The sequence below is a fragment of the Echiichthys vipera genome, assembly GCF_963691815.1.
Source record: "Echiichthys vipera genome assembly, chromosome: 2".
Taxonomy (NCBI): Eukaryota; Metazoa; Chordata; class Actinopteri; order Perciformes; family Trachinidae; genus Echiichthys; species Echiichthys vipera.
Genome location: NC_139827.1, coordinates 36,082,520 through 36,109,554, shown reverse-complemented (window position 1 = coordinate 36,109,554; position 27,035 = coordinate 36,082,520). Strand labels below are relative to the sequence as shown.

General features: G+C 42.5%; 1 protein-coding gene across 1 annotated transcript in view; it reads left to right on the top strand.

Moving 5' to 3' along the window:
- The window catches only part of LOC310953579 (neuronal membrane glycoprotein M6-a-like), a 37,168-nt gene extending 31,283 nt beyond the window's left edge, over nucleotides 1-5,885 (top strand). The window contains exon 7 of the mRNA XM_083922654.1: nucleotides 4,763-5,885. Coding sequence (XP_083778780.1) covers nucleotides 4,763-4,915 — 153 coding nt within the window. The 3' untranslated portion in view covers nucleotides 4,916-5,885. The remainder of the gene's footprint in view (nucleotides 1-4,762) is intronic.
- Nucleotides 5,886-27,035: the final 21,150 nt, after the last annotated feature.

Here is a 27,035-nt window from a genome sequence, read left to right as displayed (position 1 = left end):
TTTATATCTGGTTGGCGATGGGCCAGGAGTTCTCTTGTGCTCTATACTCAATATGAAGAGTATTGTATGGAATAATGTGGTTGCTTGGTTGGTTTGTTTGTTTGTTTGTTATTTTTTTTTATCTTTGAGGGTTTTGCAGTTGTTTTTGTCTTTAGAAGTGAAAATTATATTCTCAAAGCCACCTATAGATGGAGAAAGAGATCCATCATATTTTGGATTCGCTTGATAGAGTCTGATTTAGACTCATACATGCACAGAGCATACTTTTGGCCCAATATTTAACCCAAATTAAACACCCCCGAGAAAAACAAACCCTTACAAAATACAGACTCAGTGACAATAAACTTGCAATTGAATCTGGTTGCCATAACAGAGAATGGCAAGAAATAGCTAAACAAATTTGTGTCCACTGTGAAACAGGAGGAGTAGAGACAGAAACTTTTTCTCACAAAGTGTCCACAATGCAAAGAAATTAGAGAAGAATTATTTCCCAAATTTAAAGAAAACATCTCTGACTTCCTCACCCTCCAACAAGACAAAATGATTCAAATCAAGCTTTACTGTAGAACTGGCATGTCACACGTCAATAAATGTTTCAATGTAAGACTGTTTATATATGTTTTTTCTCATGAGCACTTATTATTATATGCATGCGCACACACACACACACACACACACACACACACACACACACACACACACACACACACACACACACACACACACACACACACACACACACACACACAGAGTGAGAGTGAGAGTGAGAGTGAGAGTGTGAGAGAGAGTGTGAGAGAGAGTGTGTGTGTGTGAGAGAGAGAGAGAGAGAGAGAGAGAGAGAGAGAGAGAGAGAGAGAGAGAGAGAGAGAGAGAGAGAGAGAGAGAGAGAGAGAGAGAGAGAGAGAGAGAGAGAGAGATAACTCTAGTTTGTGAGTTTGCAGTAATACTTTGTGTGTCACCAAGCTGTTCAGATATCAGAGGTGTGGAGAGGATAATTTTGATCACATATCCAACTCCACACTGTATGCATTCACTAGATATTTACTAACCATTTCCCCTTGCCCCCAATACAAATATAAATTATATTTCTCTCACCTGTCCAGCGCTAGTGTAAAAAGCAGTGTTAAAACACATCCATCCATTTTCTCCCAATGGGTCCCATGGGTTAGTGTCCATCCCAGAAACACATTTTGAAGACTTTAAACACTAAAGAACTAGAGCACAATTAAAGATATCTAACTTGACTTATACTGCAGATGATGAATCTGATCTATTTCTCTTTGCTGGTATTTAGGTTTTTCTTCTGCTTGTGGGATGTCAAAGCTTAAGATATAGAGTGTATTAACAGGGAAATGTGACAAGAATATATAATCATATAATCAATATATATATATTTAGACTGTTTAATGCACATGCCAATCAGTTTTTGTGACTTTACTAGGTCACCGCAATGAAAAGAATTGTTTGTAGAGTCTGCTAAAGGGTGTCTCTATGATGGGATGTTTTATTGAGATTGCCAATGGGATTCCGTTAGAAATGTAATAACCCTGCAATACAAAAACTGCTAATTAAAACAATTCTCAAAGAAGAATAAAAGTAGGCTGGAAAATCATTCTCCAGGTGTACTATGACATCTATAAAGAAATACTTCAAATCTACTACATGAAACTGAGAAATGCACGACAATCCTTCTCTGACATCATTGCCAAAAACAATAATTCAATTCAATTTTATTTACAGTGCCAAATCATTACAAACGTCATCTCAAGACACTTTACGTAGAGTAGGTCAAGTGCAACAACTCATACTATCTTTAATAAAATTAGTAATAATTATTCTAGTTATTATATACAGCATTAATCCAGTAATCTTGTGCGCACAGTGGCGTGGAAAACCTTCCCTTTAACAGACAGGAACGCGGAACAGACCCAGCTCTATGGAGGACGGACATCTGTCTGCACCGGCTGGGGAGGAAGTAAAGGAGAGAGAAAGAGAGAAAAGACAGACAGATGGACAGAGAGAGACAACGACAGACACAAAGACAGACAGACAGACAGATAGACAGTCCCACAGATGCAAGCAACCACAAAAGTAACAGTAATAATGACTTATATATTATGGCAGTTAATATACCAGGGTGATATAAATGCCTTGTTTTCTACTGTCCACAGGCTAACAAACCCTCCTGTGTCTGTAGCACCTGAACTGTTTTCCATTTGTCCAATTTTTCAATGACAAAATTAAAAACATTAGGCAAACAGCCAGTGCCTCCACATCAGGTGCAGGACATGTGCTGTCCATGTGTACACCTAACGCTAACTCAAATACCATGGCACAATTTCTTGTGATTAACCATAAGACCATGGAGGACATTATACAACATTTGAAATCCTCCTCCTGCTGCCTTGATATTCTCCTAACAGACCTTTTCAAAGATGTATCAAACTGCATGGCCTCAGATCTTCTACAGATTGTAAACACGTCTCTTCTTTCAGGTGTCTTCCAACAGGCCCGGAAAACTGCTGTTATCAAGCCTCTCTTAAAAAAACAATTGAGACACTTCACTAATGAACAATCATAGACCAATATCAAACCTCCCACTCCTCAGCAAAATCATTGAAAAAGCTGTTTTTAAGCAGCTGAACAACTTCATGTTAATGACCAGCTGTTTTGATTTCTTTCAGTCAGGTTTAGACCACACCACAGCACCGAGACGGCTCTTGTTAAGGTCTTCAATGACATCCACTTAACTTTGTTTTTTTTTTTGTGTTTTTCAATGCTTTTACGATTTTATAATTGAAAGACTGAAAATTTAATAATTGATTATTAGCTAAAGTATGTCTGTGAATTTCTAAGATTGTTGTAGGTTGTTTAGGCCAAGTATTGTGGGTTTGAGTCCCATAGAAGCAGTTTGAGTCGGCTTAGTAGACTTGCTAGCGGGCAGATTGGCCCACTGCCAGGTTGAGGCGGTTGGGACCTCACAGCCTGCCACAAATTGTTGAATACAATGACTACATTTTTAACCCATAAACCTCAATTTGCATTGCCTTATGTTGTGTCATTGATACTGAAAATGTTTTAGCAGCATCAATTTCTTGTTTTTGTTTTTGTTTTGTTAATTTTTATTGAGTTTTGATTTTGTGTTTCTTTCCAATGCTTTCAATATTTTATGTAAAGTACTTTGAATTACCTTGTTGAATTTTGCTATAAAATTAAACTTGCTATGCCTTGATGCTTTGCCTCACACTGTCCATCCGTACCGTGCCTCTTCACGTTTCACGGGTAAAGTTTAGTTCCTTTGACCAGTGTGAGTGCAACCGTTTGGGAGAGGTGGGCTTTTGTAAAGCACGTTTCACATGTAGGAGCACGAGCATGAGGACTACGGCGGTTCTGACGTCATTTTATGTACGCCTGTTGGGACATAGAAAAAAAAAGGAGGGACCATGCGCTGACATTTAAAACAATGGCGGCGAAAGGTTCACGTTGGTGTGATGCGGAGGTGGAGTGTTTACTGCAGATTTGATCGATGAAAATATTCAAAAACAGTTGGACAAGACGCATAAAATCTCTGAGGTCTATGGAAAGATTTGTAAACAAAGCCACGCATCGCGATGACGCCAATCAATGCATGTGACGTGTTACGGCGTGATGACGTATAGGCAGCAAGAAGCATTCGCCGAGGCCCAGGTAGTGTGAGTACAAATGGGCCTGGGCCACGGGGGGAGAGGGAGGTACCCTAAAGCACGGGGCACGGATGGACAGTGTGAGTGCGCCCTAAGGAGCACCAGAATTCAACAAGCTAAAGAGGAGAATATCATTGACACAATACAGCTGCTTTTGTCTCAAACTGCACCACAGTCAATTGATTGTCTGTTCTCTAACCAGAAATTAAAAGTGTTTACAATAGACAGGTGTGACTTTCATATATTATACTTAAATTTACTCATATTTAAACAATAACCCATTGTTTGGCCACGTGGGGGGAGTGGAAACCAGCTATAAACCTCTCTCCTGACATATTACTGTAACATTCACTGGCAAACAGTTGATTATTTACACATCCAGCAGAATATAGTAACATTATTATTGATTTGCAGTTGTGTTTGTGCCCACATGATGAGTGTAAGACCAATTTATCCAATCAGTTTAGTTTGTCCACCATCATTCCAGGGACAGTGCAATTATATGGTATGGTAAACAAGACATTGAAAGATAGCACCTCCTCCACAGCTCAGCTTTGTCTATTTGGCGTTTTGCTTCGCTATATTTGTGGTTGTTCTCAAATATAGCGAAAATTCTCAATGTGCCTCATTGTGTAACCATAGACCATAAGGGTAGTGATGTCCAAATGAAGCTTCATGAAGCATCAGTTGTATTTGTTGAGTCCACTAGATGGAGCTCTTGGTTTAAAGAAAAAGGCTCAATGAATGGTGATTCAGTGTGTTTTCAACCCTTTGTTGAACAGAGAGCTCCATCTAATGGACTCATGAAGCTTCATTTGGACATCACTGTATGAGGGCACCCCAAAGAAACACTTGAGTGTAGTGTTGATGCAAATTAATGTACCACATTGCAAAGACACAGAATATGTGGCTAGTAGTGGCATAGTAACATGCAACAAGTATTTATAAAGTATGTAATCTTTGGGGAAAAAAAATGTATCTTTTGAATTTTTTCCTGTACAATTAGTAACTAGCGATTTGTTGTATGGTTTGCTTCATATGTACTTTCATTAACCCTGGTTATTCCTCTCCTTCCTCAGGTCCATTTCCTGATGGCTCTAGCTGCTAACTGGGGTTATCTGAAGGACGCCAGCCGGATGCAGAAATATGAGGACATCAAGTCGAAGGAGGAGCAGGAGCTGCATGACATCCACTCTACACGCTCCAAAGAACGTCTCAATGCCTACACATAAACACACACCTACAAGAAAAATTACACGATGATATATGCGCACACACACACACACACACACACACACACACACACACACACACACACACACACACACACACACACACACACACACACACACACACACACAAGACGACCCAAATATACATTTAAAGACACAAGTAAAGACACATGAAGGCAGAAATGAGTAATGAGATAACATAAAAATGATGAAAACACAGACACCCTGCAGTAGATCATTGGCTCAGGAGATCTATGCTAACACTTTACTTTGGTTTTCGCCATACTTTTATTTACCTTTGGAGTCAAAAGAAGCATTTAGTTTTAACTTAAAAATAAAATCAAGGGCGACCCTCATCAGAGAAAGTGGTGCTGTGCAGCTACAGATCATGATATTTCAGTCATACACATACAGGCCTAAATTTAGCAGGGTCGGCCTCAGCTTTTTTTGGGCCCTAAGCTTGCCTTCCCCTTCATCCCCTGATACCCTAAAGTAGCTTTGCAGTGTGTGAATTTGCAGAACAATCCGGATCTGAAACTGGCCAAAAGTCACAGAAAAAAGTGCACGTATAAAATAGCACAAGAGACATACAAAATAATAAAACTTTAAAAAATAATGACCAGAAGAACCCAAAGAAATGTTATATTTTCATTTGCTTGTTTGTGGCCTCTGGTGGCCTTTAGCATCTAATTTGTTTGCCAATGCTTGGACCAGCTGTGCTTTAAGGAAAAAAAACAAAAAACTTTTTTTCCCTAAAAGATTGTTTTTTCTTCAGTGGCTAACATTGAATTGTATTATGGTGATTATCACAGCTGGCTGTAGAACTACTATTAGCTGTTAGCATTGGGACACAGGAGTCAACAATCTACAGCAGACATGGTTGAGTTTGGTGTCTGTGAGCTCATCCTTTAATGCGGGGGCCATTCAAAGGGGAAAGCCAATGTATCTCCCCAACAGCCTGTAGTACACACATCACTCGTGATTGATCTATCCAAACACACACAGACACACAGACACACACACACACAGACACACACACACACACACACACACACACACACACACACACACACACACACACACACACACACACACACACACACACACACACACACACACACACACACAACGCACGCACACACACACACTCATAGATGTGGCTGAATGGTCGGTGTTGTGCTGGCGGTGTTGTAAGGTGGTGTCATGCTGTGTCGTGTCGTTTCGCCACATTATGATGACTGGTATTGCAGAGAAATATGGTCCCCAAAAAAATTTGCAAAATGGGTAGCTTTTCTACTATTCCTCCCCTCCCCTCTCTTCTACTCCACTTTCCTCCAACCCTACCCATCCTCTTTCTCTGCTATGTGACATCTTCATAGTGAGCCCAGTTTCATTAGTCATTCCACATATTCTTGTTCCACATACTGACCAGTATACTGACCAGTATGTGGAAAAAGTGGCAGTTTGCAGTGCAGGGGGATGGCTTATTGAAAATAAATGCAGGCATAATAGTTCATTGTTATAATGATAACAATGATGAAACCATATGTAGGGTTGAGATAAGATGCAGATGAACATGATGTCGAGACTTATTTTCCAAAATTCCTTCATATTGCTTAATTTGTACTCTGTATCACATGTCCAGCTTCTGAAGCACACTTCAGATTTAAAGCACCTAATGAAACTGGGCTTTGTGTCCTTTCCCCTTCATCCCCAGTTTGTATAAACTATCCCCAGAAACAGCACATCTTAGGAGCACAAAGTCTTTTTTAACATCATCATCAGTCTAATGAATAATGTTTTTTTTCTCAGTTTTTGAAAATTGCCACATTTTTTATCAGTAGTATGTGTAATTTTAACATTGGGGGTATATAAATGGGGCAGGTGTGTGGGGGGTGGGGTTATATCACTTTCACATTTTCATATATATTTCAGTGGTTCTGCACACACAATACACACAACACATACACGTGTATACACCAGTCATCTTCAATTCTCTCATCGCCATATCTATTTTTTTTTAATAGATGTTTCTTTCAACAAGCCCTAATGTGACCAAAATTGCCATTTATATGGAAGCTGATTTTGAAAAATATCTGATTCTTATAGTCAACTTGTCATTGGTGACATAAACATATGATTCCTGTGAATTTTGAATTGATTTGAGAATTTGTGTTGGTTGTGCTGAAGTGGCATCATTGAAGGTTGTAAAGGCTGAGCTCATTAGTTTTGGTTTGAGCAGTATACGTTTCAAGGATGGATGATTCATTTCCCTCTTTCCCTCTTATGGAGAGCTTGTGAGGTGTTTGAAATGATGGGATGGAGTGATGTACCTGGAGGGAATAGAATTCTGAGGTAAAATGTGATACACCTCACCAGCTGGAGTAGTGTTACTGGGAATGAAGACAGACACGAATCACATCCAAGACAAAAAAACGATTAACTAAAAAAAACATTACTCAATTATGAGGTTATAATTTTACTTGCTGCTATTTTTTATAAGGCCAATTTGACTTGTTTTAGTTCAAATTCCGAAATTCAGATCTGAGTGGTAACACCTTTAAAAATTAACTAGAATTTGTTTGTTCTTATGCAGTGTATGAAGCACTTAAGATTTACAATATCAAAATACTTTTAATATTAATTATCGGTCACCAGCATGCTGGGCTTTCATTTTTGTATTTTATGCTATGTTATGTTATGTTGAGCCAGCCATTAGTATGTAATGTCCAGGTTCAAACTGTGAAAAAATGATTACTAATTGATGATGAAGATGGTGGTGTTGGTGGTGATGATGATGATGATAATAATAGTGTTTATGACATTAATCATTGAAGGGTTTGATTTGATGAGACTACCAGCACACAAACAAACGCACACTCTCCACCACCGCCATTATTCTGAGCCATAATTATTTTTTCTTTTACTTTTCACCAATAACATTTCACTATTTTATTATCAACTTTTAATCTCTGAAACTTTTTAAATTTGAAATAATTTTATTAGAAAAATAGTAAATGTTTTATTTTATTTTTCCTTTTTGTGGGCAGTGTAAAAAGATATACAGTACATATATGTGGAACAGTTGAGGTGAGCAGCCGGGAGAATGATTTCCTATTGGTTACAGAGTCTGGAGGAGGTGGTTCAGTCACAATGTCCTGAGCCTCTACTCCCAAGAGAGCTGCTTTTACACAGACGCATGAAAGATACGAGCTTTTCAAGTCTGGTTATCCAAAATAAAATTAAAATAAAACTATTAAATCAGTGAGCCCTGAGTCTCTAAATGATAGTGTATATATTAGTTGTTTTAAAGGCAGTATAATCTTTTATACACCTCAAGCTAAAGGTCCTGGAAAAGATTGTTAATTGCAGTCAAAGGAGATAAAACATGCCAAAACACAAGTGGTCACAAGACGGCACCTCAGCCTTTTCATTTGAACAAATGAGTGAATCAGAGCAGTGTCGCTTATTAAGATAGTAAGTTATTTAAAGTAAAAACCATGTGACCAATCTCATGACTGCCTGTTTGATACTTGATATGGGTCAAGCACAACGTATGAGGTGTCATACTTCTAAATGCCGAACTGATGGTGATACAACATGCAATAACTCATTTAGTGGCCAAACAGGGACTTAAGTTTAGCTTGCCTGGGGGTTTCTCCCAAACTATATTGAATCTAATTTTTTCTAGGATTATTTGGGGAAACAGAGTTTGAATCTGGTTCTTTGTGTTGTGTAAATGCAGCTAAAATGGACCAAAGTAAAATACAACAACAACAAAAACAACATGCACCATCAGTGTCAATGAAGAGACTCCACCAGACTCGTCTCCTGTTCAGGTGTGCCTCGGCTGCATACACTCAGTATTTTTAAGGGTCTAGTTTTACAGTAACAGTATTCTATCATTTCATTGCCTGACAATGGATGTCTTGTCAGTGTTTTTAACTTCAGATAAATGAAAAAAAACGTTTTTTGTGCACTTATTGACCATTGTGAGCGCTCTCTCTCTCTCTCTCTCTCTCTCTCTCTCTCTCTCTCTCTCTCTCTCACTCTCTCTCACTCTCTCTCTCTCTCTCTCTCTCTCTTCTTTGTGTGTAAGTGCATTGAGATCCCCATTGTGGGATCTGTGTATAGTCTTGCAGCCTTGGTTATAATCCGAAGAAATAATGATGAAAATGAATGACTTCATAATAATGGAGATAATCTTATACTAGGTAAAAAGAAAAATTAAAAAAAGACAGTGAATATAGTTGTTGTTTGTGGCATGGTTATGCAATTAATGGTCATATTTCAATGATTAAAACAATACAAAAAAAACAACATTATTTTCCACTGGCGCTGTTCTGCTGTTTTTTTTTTTTTTTCATTTTTCAGTGTGCAGTATTGCGGTTCCTGTTGCTAATGGTGTTGCTAAGCTAGCTTGCTTGCTCAGTTGTTTACCACCAGAGCAATATATTGTAGCAGTTTGACAAAATCAAGATGTAAACAAGAAATCCATACCCCTAAATATCTGGCATAAAAGTGCATGAATCTATGATTGCAAGTTTTAATTGATATGATCATGGTGTTCTTTACTGTTTATCCCAATAAAGTGGATTTGCAGATGTGGTGTAATGTATTGCTCTGGCCACCCATTACCCTGCACCCCCCTCTGCTCACATCCTCTTCCTCATTCTGGCCGTTAAATCTAAAATCAAACCACAGTTCTGGATGTCAAGTTCAGATAATTCACTATATTTGAATTTAAAAGTGACTCTGTCTGTCTGATTTTCTGAGTTGTTGAAACAATCTACATATGTGACAAGAGCCAGTGATGACTACAGTAAGTAATGCTCCGTGTATCCTAGCAACAAGCAATGTCAGCCACAGCCAAATCACCATCTGTAATGGACGCTAACAAGGTAAAATAATATTTCAGGCTACTTCCAAAGCATATTTAGAGCTGAACAATCACACTGAAAGTGAAAAAAAAAATCAAGCCTGGTTGTAGATAGCAGTGACTGTTATCTAGTTATCTGATTATCTTAGCTAGGTTGTAAATGTGGCCTATCTGAGGACAAAGCCCCCGCCATTCTGATATTTACAATCAAGGATCCGGCTGCTGCTGTAATCAATGAGAGGATGTGAGCTGCTAGCTCTCCATTTGTTAAGTCTCCTCATTTACTCTCTAACTCATGTCTCCTTGTAAAGATGAATATTTGTATTGACACGTACTAATCCTGCGTCCTTCTTGTCTACCCACTGACCACAGCTGAACAAGGATTAACTTTACCATGATCCTGAACACAGGATTCGGAAAACTGACCATGTCAGCCTCCTAAAGCATGAATTTCAAAGGAATTCCATTGCTAGGCAACAGCCTGGGTCCCTGTTAACTTCCTGTCAGCTGATCACATTCACTGCAACAGGAAATAAACTGGGACACATTTAGAATGCTCATGTTTATAAATGGTCTATAACTAATCTAATTTGAAACCCTATATGAAAAAGATTTGATCTGTTTTTGCAGATATAAAACCTCAGCTCTGTATCACAGAATGAAAAGTCAGATCCCCTGTGCCTGAACAAATTCAGCTCTTGTCCATGCACTGAACCACAGATCTAAAAGCTGATGATGTCACTCTGTGACCTTAAACTGATCATCACGTTTCAGATCCATGCATTATGTCGGGTTGGACATTTTGGACGTTGGGAGTCGATTTTTTTTTTCTGTTTCACCATAGTATTCTAGAATTTTTGTACTTCACTCTGGTTGCTTAGTAGCAGGCTTTATCTGATTCACTCCATGTTTGTACATATCTGTGCCAACAGCTTGGGCAGACAGTGGCTTTTTTATTTGAAAAGACATAAACTTGCTTGCATATATAAATAAAAGGAAATAATGCACTTGTGTACTTGTCAATAAGGGAATGTTTTGATTTTGCGTCTTCATTTTACGCTATACCACTTTTGTGGTTGTCTCAAAGGCTTTGTAGATAATTTTAACATTTTATAGAACCCTATTGATTTTTAATGTAATTACAATAATCAACAAGGTAAGTGTATCCTATGTGATGTTTTTGTGTGTGTAGAGATACATGTAATGACACTTTATCAAAGTTACGAAGCTCCTTCTTACTGTACAAACAGAACTCATCAAAATATCTATACAGGTGTGACAGTGGGTTGAATATGATGCCCACAGTGAGTGAAATGCTGCTCTGAAGACACATTCTGAAATCATTTTTTTCAGTCAGGAATGTGTACACTGGTACAGTGTTACAATGTGAGCAGTTCTGTAGCACTGCCATCACCTTGGTATAGACTCCCTTTTACTGGAGGAACAGCCCCATCTGGTGGAAAATTCAAAACAAAACTTTCACTAAAACAGTCAAAATAATATAGATTATTGTAAGTGTATTACAATGCAATATTATGGTGCTGTTCACCTCCTCCTATAAATATTCTATACTTCAGTGAAAAAATGATATTGTTATATTAAGAAAAGGAAACACTTATATGTTGAACAGATGGCAGGTGAAACATTGCAAATCAACAAAATAGGATTTAGAAATCACAACTTTGAACACTTTGAATAAGGCTCTATGAAAATGAAAAATACTTAATCATTTCTTTTTAATTGAATCTTTAATCTTTATTTTGTTTACTTTTTGGTTCACCTGGGGCCCGTTTCACAAAGCCGGTTTAGTGAAAACTCTGAGTCTGTTAACCCTGAAATGAGGGAAACTCTGAGTTTTCCGTTTCCCAAAGGGAGGTAACTCAAACCGGAGACAGAGGGGTAACTCTAGCCTATTTCACAAAGAGAGGTAACTTAACCTCTAGGTCAGTTACCATGGTAACATGCTCTCTGAACCTAACCTGGTCGGGACCAGGTTAGTTTCAGAAAACCTTGAGTTTCTCTCTGTCTCCGCCCTCTTTCAGCCACACACGGTGTTTGATTTCCTCATTCATTCAGTCAGCAGGCGAGTTTTGGTGTAGTATAGATCCGTCAGTTTTTTCAGAAAATCACTTCATTCAGTAGGCCTACATTAGAAGTTATATTAGGTGGCAACTATTTCACTACCATGGCGTGTCCTTTTGATAACGATCCCGTGGATAAAGGTGCAGCATTACTGCGCAGAGAATTAAATATTCGTCGGGAGTTGATTATCAGACCGCGCATAGACGTCCTTAATATACTGCAGCCATAATTACAAAATAAATGAAATGGATCTTTTGAGCAAGTTGAATGTATTTGACTTAGCATTTCCTAAATATAATCCCAGCTTTTCTTGCAATTCATAGGTTCAAAAGTGTGTGCTTTTAATCGGGTTACAGGTATATAAACTACTCCTATATAGCCTTCTGATCCAGAATATCATCTATAATGCGAGGGGGTGCATTTCACGGCAGGGGCTGAATACGGCACAACAGCGTTTCATGTCACAGTCCATCATTACATACACAGCCTTATCCGTTCTTACATTTCCAACATTAACAACCAAAGTCATGCTCTCACATCCCAGCAGATATTGTGAGTTGCGCTGCGTTTTTTTGCAAATGGGAGTTTTTATACAACATATAAAACAGCCACAGCCACTATGTTTAAACTTAAGCACTGACCCGAGCAGCAATGTTCTCCCACGCCGTCTCCCTCTCTTTTGCTGCTGCAGTGGTGTTACACTTTGGGTGAAAAACCTGCTCAAACTCTCCGTATGAGCGCATTAATATTTACAGTTCCAGTTGTAGCGTAGCGCTCTGCTTCCCCGTTGCTATGGTGACTCGTCGAATCAGGGCTCCATTGATGCTGTCTTTTTTTACTTGTGGTGCACACGCTTAACTCTAGGTCAAACTACTCTGAGTTGATCAACCTAACGCAAATCTTCTGTTCTGGGACTGAAAACTCAGAGTTTCCTATCTCAGAGTAGATCAACTCAGAGTTCAGGGTTAGACTCAGAGTTTTTTGAACCTGCTTTGTGAAACGGACCCCTGGTCTCTTTCTGCAATATTGCTTTTATAGCATCAACTAGTGATATCCAAATGAAGCTTCATGAAGCATTATTTGTATTTGTTGAGCCCACTAGATGGAGCTGTTGGTTTAAAGAAACAGGCTCAATGAATGGTGATTCAGGTGTGTTTTCAACCCTTTGGTGAACAGAGAGCTCCATCTAGTGGATAAAGAAAATGCTTCATGAAGCTTCATTTGGACATTACTACCATCAACCCTGTATTTAACTGTCAAGTTAGGTACATCATATTTTCAGAACAACCTGGGCTATCATAATATGTATGCTGCAGAGATGTCACATGAATTTTTACTTGTTATATGACTAAAGACGGAAATTTAACCAATTACCAATAAACTCTTAGCTAAATAAATACAGAAAGTATAAAAACAACAATAAACAGTAAACAATAAACTTTTAGTTAAATAGATATGAAGAAGATGTAAGAATACAGATAAAATAAAACTCACAGAAAATGAAATCAGATGGAAATGTATAAGATAAAATATGTATATACTGTATATGACAGAAATGAGCAGTAAAATTAAATTATTGCACTTAAGTGGTGGATTAAGTTATTGCCCCCCCCCCCCCCCCCTAAAAAGAAGATAGGTGTCCAGGTATGTAAGAGTAGATTATTAATTGCACAGTGAGTGGCTCCCACTCCTTCCCTTTTGTCGTCTTTATTTCCTCCTCCCCCTGAGTGAGGAGTTATAGAGGAGGATGGCCTGAGGGACAAAGGAGTTCTTGAGCCTGTTGGCTTGTAGCTGTCCTTATCTTCCCTCACACAGTGTTTCACCTCCTGCTGTGCTGCTTCATGGCCTCTCTGTCCCTGCTCCTGAAGGCAGCCTTCTTCTTGTTGAGGACAGCCTTAACTTCCCGCATTACCCATGGCTTGTTATTAGGGGAACAGCGGACAGTCTTGACAGGGAAGACCATGTCTGCATAGAAGTTCAGGTACTCCGTCAGACAATGTGTAATCCCCTCTATGTCTTCACCATGCAGGTTGATCAGCACATCCCAGACTGCGGTGTAACGGTCTCGCAGGGCACTTTCCATCTCAGGGGACCACCTCCTGATGGTGCAAGTTGTCACCAGCTGTTTTTGGACCAGGGGGGTATACAGTGGCTGTAGGTGAACCAGGTTGTGATCAGACTTCCCCAGTGCGAGGAGGGGAGTCGCTCTGTATGCATCCCTACATTAGCATACAGGAGATCAATTGTGCTGTTGTTTCTGGTGGGACAGTATACAACCTGGTGAAAAACAAGGTAGAATCCAAAGTTGCGTGATTAAAGTCCCCAGAGATGATCATAAATGCCTCAGGGTGCTGTGTCTGCAGCCTTGCAGTTACTGAGTGGATCTTGTCACAGGCAGTGGCTGCGTCCGCTCTGGAAGGGATGTAAACACAAACGGTGATCACATGACTGAACTCCCTCTGCAGATAATATGGCCGTAGGCTAACAGCTAGCAGTTTGAGGTCCCGCGAAATGAGACTGTCTTTCCTGAGATATGTCCTGGGTTACACCAGCGGTTGTTCACATACATGATGAGTCCCCCACCTTTGCTTTTTCCGCTCGCTTTTGTTTGTCTCGCAGCTCACACGGCACTGAATCCTGGCGGCCCATGTTAGCATCAGTTACTTGGTGATTTAACCATGTCTCTGTAAAGATGAACAAGCTGCTCGCAGGGTAGATCCGCTGGTTGTTCAGCGCGGACAGTTCGTCGATCTTGTTCCGCAGTGAGTTCACATTCCCCATGATTACGGAGGGATTCGATGGCTTGTAGCGCTTCTGATTCTCCACTCGCTCAGTCTTTAGCTTCACCCCAGCCTTGCAGCCTCTGGGTCTCCTCCCAAGATCCGCCAGGACAGGGTGTCGTATCCCAGCTCGTCACTTTGTGCGCAGAGCCAGCAGTTCCTTTCTTGAGTAATTGAGAAAACTGGCTCTTGGTTGCATTTTAAAGTTGGAAATATCCATAGGATATATATAAAACACACAATCTCTTCACAAGAAGAGTAAAAAAAAAAATAGAAAGAAAGAGGTCATAATACGGTAAAAGAGCTAAAAACCGGAGAGCTACTGGAGAGGCAGCCGTCTCCTACAGCGCCAGAGTGGGAAATATAATGAAAAAGATTCTTGTTTTTTGAGAAAATAAAAATCTCCAAATGACCAACACACATAAAACTATTTTTCTTAGAAAAGTCTTTGCACTTTCATACAAAAAGCTAGTTGTCACATTCCTAAATTCCCACACCTCCAAAGGCCACAACATACTTCTGACTCTTCCAATAGGTCGCCAGACTCACTTGCAGCACTGCTTTATGGGATACAATATGGAGGACGCTAACAATAACAAGACCGTTTTCAATACAAAATAAGGTAAAAATAACCTTATAAACACATTCAGTTTTCGACTCATCATAATGAATTTATTGTATGCAGTGACCAAAACAGACACCACTGTTCCAGAATGGATGACAGAGTTTCTGAAAGGGCTATGAAGGCATGGGGGGGTCATGCAAGGTACTGAAGTTAGCTTTCCAACTAAACAAGCAGGATAACTGTAGAATGATTATTTGATACATCGATTGAGGATTACAAAGTGTGGTTCCAAGCTGGATTACAAACTTCTGAAAGGGATATACGTGAATGGGAACAATTGTTAGAAAGCAATGGAATTAAGCTTTCAGACACAATGGAAGGGACGCCACTGCGTTACATGGAATTAGCCAATGGATTTATTGTACAGTCTCTGAAAATATACTGAAGTTCCTGGATGTATAACAAATCTTCTAAATGAACAAGGATTACACAGGAGACTGCTGGGAGGGCACAGGCGTGGAGTTAGAAAGAAGTGAGGTTACCAGACGTCTGTAGCCTGCTGCTCATTTCTGCTGCAGGCTAGATGCACAAGGCAACATTAGCTGCTACTTAGAGCCAGTTCGCCCAATACGCGCACCACGCAAAGTGCCAAATAAGGGAGGGCCCCTCCTTTCCATTCCGTAGTGCCAAAGCGATTGTAAAATGTTCTGGTCAAATAAACGTGACAGTGACTTCCGGTTTGGCTGAGATGGAGTAGGCACGTGTCGAGTCTTGCTACCGCAACTTTTTGATAATTTCACGTTTCAGGACCCCGAAAGTCTCTACAAATAATAATAGTCGTCTCGTTTGAGGTATGTGACCAGACTGTAAAAGACCAGGCGGCGAAGGTTAGCACCGCAGACGAGGCAGGTAGCTGGATTAGCATGGTGGCTATTGCTAATCTCCGGTGAAGTGCACTGTACAGCCCTCCCTACCGGGTTCAAAGCCCTCTCTGTTGGTCTCAAAGCATCCATTTCAACACTCAAAGCAAAGCTGGACCATGTCTACACCACAGTGTCTGTACACGCTCAGAAGATAGGCTCCCTCGAGGTAAATGTGAATTTACAAGACGAGCGCCTGCTAATGCTGGTGGCTTCCTTTGCCACGCTAACAGACAGCAACCCTAAACTGCTGGCTAAAGTCAGCAACCTGGAGTTTCACAGCCAGCGCCATAATCTCCGTGTGATTGGTGCACCTGAAGCAGTGGAGCGTCCGCAGGTGACAGCCTTCTTCGCGGAGCTGCTCACTGCTTCTGGGAATCACCGCAGGAATGTGACAGGGCTCACCACACACTAGCCGAGAAACTGAAGCCATGGCAGAGACCACGGCCATTATCAGGCTGCACAGATACCAGGTGAAGGAGAAAATCACATGCTAAGCCCGTGCCAGTACAGAGGCACCCCCATTGCCATTGTAGGTAGTCTCGGTTAGTTGGATCAAAAGTATGACTATCAAATGAAATATTTTCATGCATTCATTCATTCATCTTCAACCACTTGTCCCTAAATATTTGATAAAGAAAGTTAGGAAAGAAAACTTAAAAACTTTAATTTATTAAAAACCTCCCACAAAGAAACAATTAAATGTAGGGCCTTGACTCACGTTCAGATTATGAGATTGAGTATTCTCAATAAATGTATTGTTAATCAAGTAAATATTAGCTATTTCCAATAATTATCAAAGATAATAATAAAAATCACTCAAGTTGAACCAGAGTTCCTCAAGGGCATCACCTTCCAGTTATGAAGGAAGTGAAAACTACTATAAAAGTCGCATTTAATATATTAAACTGCTAATTAAGGGTTGAACACCAATATTGTCATAGTTTACTCAGTTGAAGGATTTTAAAGTTCTTTTCTGAGAAGAGGCTGGCACATTCGTCTTTGTGTTATATTAAATAAACAGACATATTGTAAACACACAAATGCATAAACACAATAAACTAACTAAGGGTACGTCCACACGATCTTTTTTTTCTGCTTCGTTCGGGTCAAGAAATATCTGTGTCCACACGGAACCAGTGAAACCGGATAAAAATGCTGTAATACACATGACATGACATGATGTGGTGCTGTAAATGCCACAAAAATACACCAACAATGGAGAAGACGAGACGGGGAGATGCTGTTGTGTATAATCATAACACAAACGCCAAAGAGTTTCTCTCCAAATCTGGTGACTTCCCAAATCCCCATCCATCCTACAGAGAAATCTGTGGACTGTTTCTGGTGTTAGTGGAGACTTTTGTGCTGTTTTGGACTCTGATGCACCAATCACTCTGCAGTTAGTGTCCTCAACGAGCAGAGGGTGCTGCTGTGAGCTTTTCCCCATACCAAAGCACTCACAGGCGGGCACTGTCTCGCTAGTTTTTGTTACCTTTTTGGCAACTTTTTTTATAAAAAGCTACTAAAGTCCAAATAAGCGACTTATTCAGACCATCAGGGAAAAGGGAGAAATATATGCTTGGCCTTATTCATTCAAATGCATGTTGCAACATAATAACAAAAAAGACCAGTTTCAGGCTCCAATGACGCCAGCTGCATGTGGATAACCGGCCTAACCGATACTAAAAATGTGCGGTTACAGGAAAATGCCTCATCGTGTGGACGGGCCCTAAAGCTAAACAACAAATGTGCATGTGTGTGTGTGTGTGAGAGAGAGAGAGAGAGAGAGAGAGAGAGAGAGAGAGAGAGAGAGAGAGAGAGAGAGAGAGAGAGAGAGAGAGAGGGAGAGAGAGTGTGTGTGTGTGTGTGTGTGTGTGTGTGTGTTAGGAACAAAGGAGAAGGGATGTGAAAAAGCAACAGCTGCTTGATCTAAAAAGGGTGTAATCCGAGTTATGTGTGTTATCTGTTCAGATGCAGTTATAGTCAACTGAATCACACATAATCATTATTGAACATCAGTCATAAAGTTACAGTTCTGTGCTTAGCCATTTATAAAGTCTCATAACATGTAGTAATGCCCAGTTGGTCTTTATTTTATATGGTATAATTTATTGATTTGATGTTGTTTGTCTTTTTGCTACATCTGTAAAGGTTCTCCACACAGAGAAAAGTGAGTGGCCATTGCCAACAGAAGGAAGAGCTCATCTGTGGAGGGACATATTTGGTGTCAGTCATCTGGTTGTAGAAAAGGGCGACTGCATGGACAACATTTTTAGTTCTTAAATGTGTGGTGATGATGAATGGATGGATTTATACGTCATTCTACGACACAGGGTTGCACAACCAAATGCAAATGTATTCACTTTATGCTACACAAGAGAAAATATTTTATTGTGAGGAGTATCATCACCAAATCACTGATGCTCACCAGGCTCTGTCACTGTTGTGAGCTCTTTAAATCACCCACTACAGTTTTTGCAATTTATTTATTATTCTCTGTCCTTAATGTGCACAATACCTTCATTCATATCCACAGTTATTGTAAATGAAAAATGTAATAAATGATAGTTTTGATAGTTTTCTGTTTTCCTGCGGTGATTTTACAGTACTAAGTGTATTAACATTAACTACAGAATACTCACAAGACACATTTCTATAATGTTGATAACAGCGAACATACTGTATAAAGAGCAGTGTAACTGATTACAAGTTGTGGCAAAAACTTTTATCAATGTGTTAAAATTCATACCAGATCTGCACCATAGAAAAAATCAACAATCTTTTGGCAAGACCTTCATAAGAATTTTTAATGCACATTAAAATCTGAATTAATTTCAACAATTATACTATCCATGTAAACCCTGTAAAGATTATACTTAAATGTGTACAGAAGAATGTTATAAATAATTAATTCAGTGCAAAATTTAGGTTCAAGTGTATCTATGTAAATATACATATAGTAAAAACATGCTGCTATAACCCACACACTGGCTGGATGGACAGAAAACAATGTGTCACAGCTCATCTCTGCCTCACACTCTGCACCTGCTTCAATCTGCCAATCAGACGTACCCCTCTCATCAAGCCAACTCCACTCACCTGTGCTCTCTGCTCTGGCTGCATTTAAACCCCAACTCCACACTCACTCATTGCCAGATTGTTCTCGATGCTTGCACCAGACTCTCCAGCGTTACTCTGCCTGATCTCCCAGTTTCGACCCTGCCTGCCTGCCTGCCTGCGACTATCCTGCCTGACCGATCTCCTGGAAATCACCTCAGCCTTCCGTCCCTGACCCAGTCCTCGCCTGTCCCCTTCTGGATTCTGCCTGTCGACTCCTGTGGCTAACTGGTGGTTACCTGGTTCAGCTCTTCAGAGTGAGTGTAACTCCAGTCTCCTCTGTGGCTACCTGCAGCGCCGTGACTTTGATTATTCCCTGCACCAAAGCCAATAAAGTTTGTTACCAACGATTCCTGCCTGTATTTGTGCTGCTATTGGGTCCTAACCAAACCCGTTACAGTACAATCTGGCCATGAGTGTGGACCCAGCGCACAACCCAGATCCACTGGCTCGCCTAGACCGGGTGGAGACCCAGCTCCAGCACGAAGAGGTGATGTTAGCCTCCACCACGGCTAACATTCAGTTAGCAGCAGCTAACCAAGAGCAAGCACTAGCCACGCTATCTGCCCTGGTTCAACAAATCACCGTTACACTCGCCCAGTTCATTCCTCCACCAGCTCCGGTATATCCTGGTCCCGTCCTTGAGCCTCGAGTGGGAGTCCCAGAACGCTACGCCGGGGACAGACGGATTCAAGCCAGACACCGAGAGAGACGTCAGGGACGAGGGGAGGGGCTTCTGACTCCTCGTTCCAGCTGTCCAGTAAAAGGTCAGGCTCACCAGTGAGGAAGGAGGTCCTGGTGAGTCACACCTCTACACCCTCCTTCGCTTCACGTCCCCTGTGCCAGGTTCAACTACTGCTACCCCAAGGCTCTCAGACTCTTGCCACACTCATAGACTCTGGTTCAGACGCTAACATCATCGACAACAACCTAGCACTTCAGCTAGGCGTTGGTCGAATTCGCCTGCCAGTTCCTGCTCCCGCCAATGCCCTGGACGGTCACCTCCTGGGAACTGTCACCCACCAGACAGTGCCCATCCACATGCTCCTGTCTGGCAACCACCATGAGACTATCCAGTTCCATATCCTGCCCTCTCCTCGTCATCCACTCCTCCTGGGATTTCCTTGGCTCCGGTGTCATAATCCACACATTGACTGGACCACGGGGGCGATCCTAGGTTGGAGCTCTACGTGTCATCAAGTCTGCCTTAAACAAGCCACCGTTCCTCAGTCATCTACCTGCTCCAGCCCTGCTCCAGATATGTTGGGGGTCCCCGCTGAATACCTAGACTTCCGAGAGGTCTTCAGTAAAGCAAAGGCAACCTCTCTTCCCCCGCATAGACCCTACGACTGCGGCATCGGCCTCCAGCCTGGTTCTGTTCCACCCAGGGGTCGCCTGTACTCTATATCCGCCTCTAAGAGAGTAGCCATGGACACCTACATCAATGACTCCTTGGCCGCAGGCATCATCCGACCCTCATCATCTCCAGCAGGGGTGGGTTTCTTCTTTGTGGCTAAGAAGGACAAGATGCTCCGCCCCTGTATTGATTATCGAGGACTAAATGACATTACGGTGAAGAACCGTTATCCCCTACCCCTCATCGCCTCAGCGTTCGAGCTCCTGGAGGGAGCCACAATCTTCACAAAGCTTGACCTACGCAATGCCTACCACCTGGTCCGGTTCCGAGAGGGAGACGAATGGAAGACGGCATTCAACACCCCTACCGGCCACTACGAGTACCTGGTGAGGCCTTTTGGCCTCACAAATGCTCCTGCTGTCTTCCAGGCCCATGTCCAGAGGGTTCTCCAACGCCTCCTGGAGAATTCTCTCTTTGTAAAGGCTGAGAAGTGTGAATTCCATGCTATGTCCGTCTCCTTCCTGGGGTACGTCATAGGGAAGGGGACCATCCAGATGGACTCTGCCAAGGTCTCTGCTGTCACCCCCTGGCCCACTCCAGACTCCCGTAAGCAGCTTCAACGATTTCTGGGCTTTGCCAACTTTTACCGGAGGTTCATCAGAGGGTACAGCACGGTGGCAGCCCCTCTCACAGCCCTCACCTCCAAGGTGCCCTTCCAGTGGTCTTCGGCCGCCAATGAGGCTTTCCGGTCCCTGAAGACACGTTTTACAACAGCCCCCATCCTCGTAATGCCTGACACCGAACGACAATTCGTGGTTGAGGTGGACTCCTCCGACGTGGGAGTAGGGGCTGTCCTGTCTCAGAGGGCCGCCATCGACCACAAGCTTCACCCCTGTGCCTTCTTCTCCAGGCGGTTGACCCCGGCCGAAAGAAACTATGATATTGGTAACAGGGAGCTACTAGCAGTGAAGTTGGCTCTGGAGGAGTGGCGTCACTGGTTTGAGGGGACCAAACTGCCGTTCCTGGTGTGGACGGACCACAAGAACCTGGAGTACATCCAGTCAGCCAAGAGACTGAACTCCCGCCAGGCCCGGTGGTCTCTCTTCCTCACCAGATTCAACTTCTCCCTCTCATATCGGCCGGGGTCCCGCAACGTCAAACCTGATGCCTTGTCTCGGCAGTTTCAGGAGGAGGAGAAGGAGGCTCGAGAGCCTGAAACCATTCTTCCAGCTTCACGCCTCATCCCCACACTTACCTGGGAGGTGGAGGAGAGGGTCAGAGCTGCCATCCAGGACCAGCCTGGACCCAGTTCCTGTTCACCAGAACGTCTGTATGTTCCACCTGACCTCCGGTCCGAGGTCCTCCAGTGGGCTCACAGTTCCAACCTCACCTGTCACCCTGGGATCCAGCGGACGAAGGAGGTTGTGTTCTGGTGGTCCACTCTGGCTTAAGATACACAGAGCTTCGTCAACGCCTGCCCCACCTGCAACCAACATAAACCCACACTCCAAGCTCCTGCTGGTCTTCTGCAACCACTACCGATACCTCATCGTCCATGGTCACACATCTCCGTGGACTTCGTCACCGGTCTACCACCGTCCAACGGCAACACCACCATTTTGACGGTGGTGGACTGGTTCAGCAAGATGGCCCACTTTGTGCCCCTTCCCAAACTCCCTTCAGCTAAAGGGACTGCAAGACTGTTGCTTAAACATGTTGTCCGCCTCCATGGCATCCCAGTAGACGTGGTTTCTGATCGGGGCCCCCAGTTTGCCTCTGTTTTCTGGAGAGAATTCTGCTCACTCCTGGGGGTCACCGTGAGTCTCTCATCAGGATACCATCCCCAGTCTAACGGTCAGACGGAACGCAAAAATCAGGAGATGGAGACGCTGCATGTCATCCCAATCCCCCTCATCTTGGTCCGAACAGCTCCTGTGGGTGGAATACTCGCACAACACCCTGACCAGTTCCGCCACAGGCCTCTCTCCCTTCCAGTGCGTCTATGGCTACCAGCCACCTCTGTTCCCGACCCTGGAGAGAGAGACTTCTTGTCCATCCGTCCAGGCCTTCATCCACCGCTGCCGCAGGACCTGGATCCGAGCTTGAGCTGCCCTCCTCAAAGCCGCTGGACGCTATGCCTCTGCCTCTAACCGCCACCGCTCCCAGGCTCCAGAATATCAGCTTGGTCAAATGGTTTGGCTCTCCACCCGTGACCTTCCCCTGAGGGTGGAGTCAAAGAAGCTGGCTCCTCGCTTCATTGGTCCCTTCGAGGTGATCAAGATCATCAATCCCGCAGCGGTGAGACTCAAACTCCCCAGATCTATGCGTGTTCATCCCACATTCCACGTCTCCAGAATCAAACCGGTCCGAGAGAGTGCCCTGGTCCCCGCCATCCCACCTCCTCCACCTCCTCGTTTCATTGACGGAGGCCTCACCTACACGGTCCCTCGTCTCCTGCAGTCCCGCCGACGTGGGAGGGGCCTCCAATACCTGGTGGATTGGGAGGGATACGGCCCCGAGGAGAGATCCTGGGTTCCTGCCAGACACATATTGGATCACCACCTCGTCAGGGACTTTCATCAGCGTCACCCCGATCAACCCGCCTTGTTCTTGATGCTTTTTTCAAGAGTTTTCGACCCTGCCTGCCTGCGACTATCCTGCCTGACCGATCTCCTGGAAATCACCTCAGCCTTCCGTCCCTGACCACGATCCTCGCCTGTCCCCTTCTGGATTCTGCCTGTCGACTCCTGTGGCTAACTGGTGGTTACCTGGTTCAGCTCTTCAGAGTGAGTGTAACTCCAGTCTCCTCTGTGGCTACCTGCAGCGCAGTGACTCTGATTATTCCCTGCACCAAAGCCAATAAAGTTTGTTACCAACGATTCCTGCCTGTATTTGTGCTGCTATTGGGTCCTAACCAAACCCGTTACACACTGTAATGGTGAGAAATGGATCATATTGTAGGCTGTGGAGGAAAAGCTTTAGTTATTAAAACTATACAAACTTGGATAATAGCGAACACAAAACACCTTTTTGTATGTTCTGTGGAAATAAACTGCAGCCATAATTATAAAATGAATTAATTGAATATCAGCTATAATGCGAGGGGGTGCTGAATACGGCACACCTGTCTAACAGTGCGCACAGGCGCACTCGGGTCACAGTGGAGCGCTGCTTCGGTTTGACTCCCTCCATTATTTTTTTCCATACGGTGTTTTTATGGGCCCCTTTTATTCCACTCTTAAGACTGACAAAAAGCACATCTTTATTTTGCTCCATCTCGGATGTCAGGATGCCGATCTGTGTGTCGGAAAAGTTTCTTTTCTAACCAGCGTTCTTCCTCTCCATGTTTGACCTCAGTGGGCGAGGCCTCCGAACCAGGAATATTTAGGGGCGTAACATGTTAATGACGATCGAATTCAACTGCCGCATTTATCAAGGACCGCTCATTTGTACGCTGAGATTGGTCGGATACGAATGTTTCATAAATCACACGTGGGTCCTTTCCTACGACCAATTATGCGCTCAGATCTGCACCCGTTTCCACGCAAGTTTGATAAATGAGGCCCATTGAGCGGGTTTACGTGACATGGTGACTGTCACACGCTGTTTTCATTCCTGAAACAGTAAAGATTAAAATCAAGTTAAATAGTTAATAGTTTAATATTTTTAATGTCATTAACAATATTAATAATGCAGTTGAAAGTTCTTGTAAAAAATAGTGTACAACAATTATTCTTAACACACTGACATAATGCTGGCTGTAATTCAGACAGTATTCTGTGGTGTAAACTAGTTAAATTAGCTCATTTCCATCTGCTGATATCCTGAGTCTTGAGCAAACAGCACATCATTATCAAGCCGTAGGTAATATCATAATGTAATATAATGCCGTTATCGTGCCATTATTCCCGTTATCTACCATCAAGTAACAACAGTTACAGCTTACACAGTAACTTCAGCTACAATAACAACCCAAGGTTAGAGGTTATTTTTCATGTTTACCAATCGTAGTATTACTACAGTAATGAAGGTTAAGTTAGCTGTACAGCTTACCTGCAATTATCTAGGCTAATGTTGTTAGCAGCAGCAGCGGCTCATACGCAGTCAGGTTGCTGACAGAAGTGGGCAGGCACATGGACCCCTCGTGGGGTCCAACTCAGGATCCAATTGATGCACCCCTCGTCCCCCCAAGCTACTCCCTTTCTTGTCCACGGTTGCAAAACTTAAGGATAGCAGCGTCCGGGGCCGTTTCTTTTCGGAGGTTCGCAAATCTATGAATCACGTCACCGTAGCTCCGTCCATTCATTATACAGTCGTACAGTATTATGCTCTCAACAGATCTTCTCCTACACAGGTTACACTACCAAATTCAGCACACACAGTGAAAACCTATGCATCACAGTTGAGAATTTAGAAATCCCATGGTAAAGCTCAGTCCATAAGTGACCAGGCTGGGAACGTAGGGTGGCCGGTTAGAGTCCCTGTGTGGATCATGAATGGAGCGTGGACTGGTGGCTGGAGAGGTGCCAGTTCATCTCCTGGGCACTGCTGGGGTGCTGTTGAGCAAGGCACCAACTGCTCGCCGGTTTGTGCATGTGTGTGTTTTTCGGGCCTGTGTATGTGTAACCTTAATAATAATATCACAAAAAAAACAATTCTTGTGATTTATTATTAGCATGCACATATTTGGGGGGCGCTACCCACACGTTGCTCAATTCATCAATATATGATAATTACAAGCTGTGCCTCATTGTAAAGGTGACTAATCAGACTTTCCAACAATATACAATATATCACCAGTTGGTGTTATTAAAAAAGGGCAGTTTTTATTCAGCATTCATTTCTCATAACAAATGGCTGCCATGGCCACTAGGGGGCGCTTTTGAGGTGGCCCGATATCCAGATTTGTTTGAAACATATTCACCAATACATCTACCAAACTCATGCTTTTATCACAAAGTGAACGATTGGTGTAACATATTGAGCTTATCCGCTCCAACTAACGTTTCTGTATCTTTTTCAAACCTCCCAATTTGTCTTAACATATTGTTTTTTTACTAATCTAGACCAACACCTTAACGCTTTTATTTGGCAGAATAAACAAACTTCCCTAATTTCCGCCACTACTTCTGGGCTTGCAACATTAATAAACTTTTATATTGGCTACACGGTGAAGTTGCAGACGCCTGCCCGCCATGGGCTCATACTGAGATAACATATCCTGCTCTTTGAATTCTACGATTTGCTCACAGCTCCCCATAACCACTCAAGAGGTCTGACCATATCCGGTTGTCGTCAATACCATTAAAATTTGTATCCAGTTCAGGAAGCAGTACGGCTTGCAAAGGGCTTCGATCCTTGCACCAGTTTTAAATGACTATGCGTTTCTCTGTTCCTGCAAAGACTCCGCATTCCGCATATGGTCAGATAAAGGCCTCAAAATGTTTAATGACCTGTATGACAAAGGTGTTTTTGCGTCTTTTGCATTTATGTCGGACAAATACATCCTGCCTAATAGCCACTTCTTTTGATACCTTCAAATGAGACACTTTATCTAAAAGCAATTCCCACATTTTCTGAACATTTTCTGAAGCTGAGATGGACCAATTCCTGGCTCTCAACGTACAACACAAACGACTGATATCTGTAATTTATAATAAGATTGCTCTTCTCAGCCCAGTTTCCCCTGCCTCACCTAAAAATGCATGGGAAAAGGATTGGGGGGTAGATATTACTGATGACCAGTGGAGGGACATTCCAAAACTGGTCCAATCATCTTCGATTTGTGCCAGGCACGGCCTATTACAGTGGAAGGTGCTTCATAGAGCCCACTTCACCAACGCTAAATTGGCTAAGATATACCCTAGTCACAGTGACGACCACGCACACATGTTCTTGACGTGCCTGAAGCTTACTGAATTTTAGTCTGATATATTTCAAACCCTCAAACGAGCTCTTAACACAAATTTGGAACCCAATCCTCTGACTGCTCTTTTAGAAATCCTTACATCTTAAAATCTGCCCACTGCTGGCTCTTATTAGTAATAGTCTTACTGTTACTCCTGACCATGTTGAGGACACTTCCTATTGCCTGGAAGGAGAGCCCCCCCGGCTTTTCTTTTTTTCCCCCTCTCTCTTGAATTACTACATTTATTTTTGTTACTTGTGTTAGTTTTTTTTTTCTTTTCCTATATACTTATGTTATATGTTGTTCCGTTGCTTGGTTGGTTATTGTGACCGTCTCTGACATGGGTTGTTGGGAGGGATGGCGGGATTCATGTTGTTTTTGTTTTTTTTGTCTATGTTTTTTCACTTTAAAGCAGACGCACTGTACAACTGTTATCCTTTTTCTTGTGTACTTTTGTAAAATTTGGAAAAAAATAAATAAATGAACGTGACAGTATAATATAATGAGAG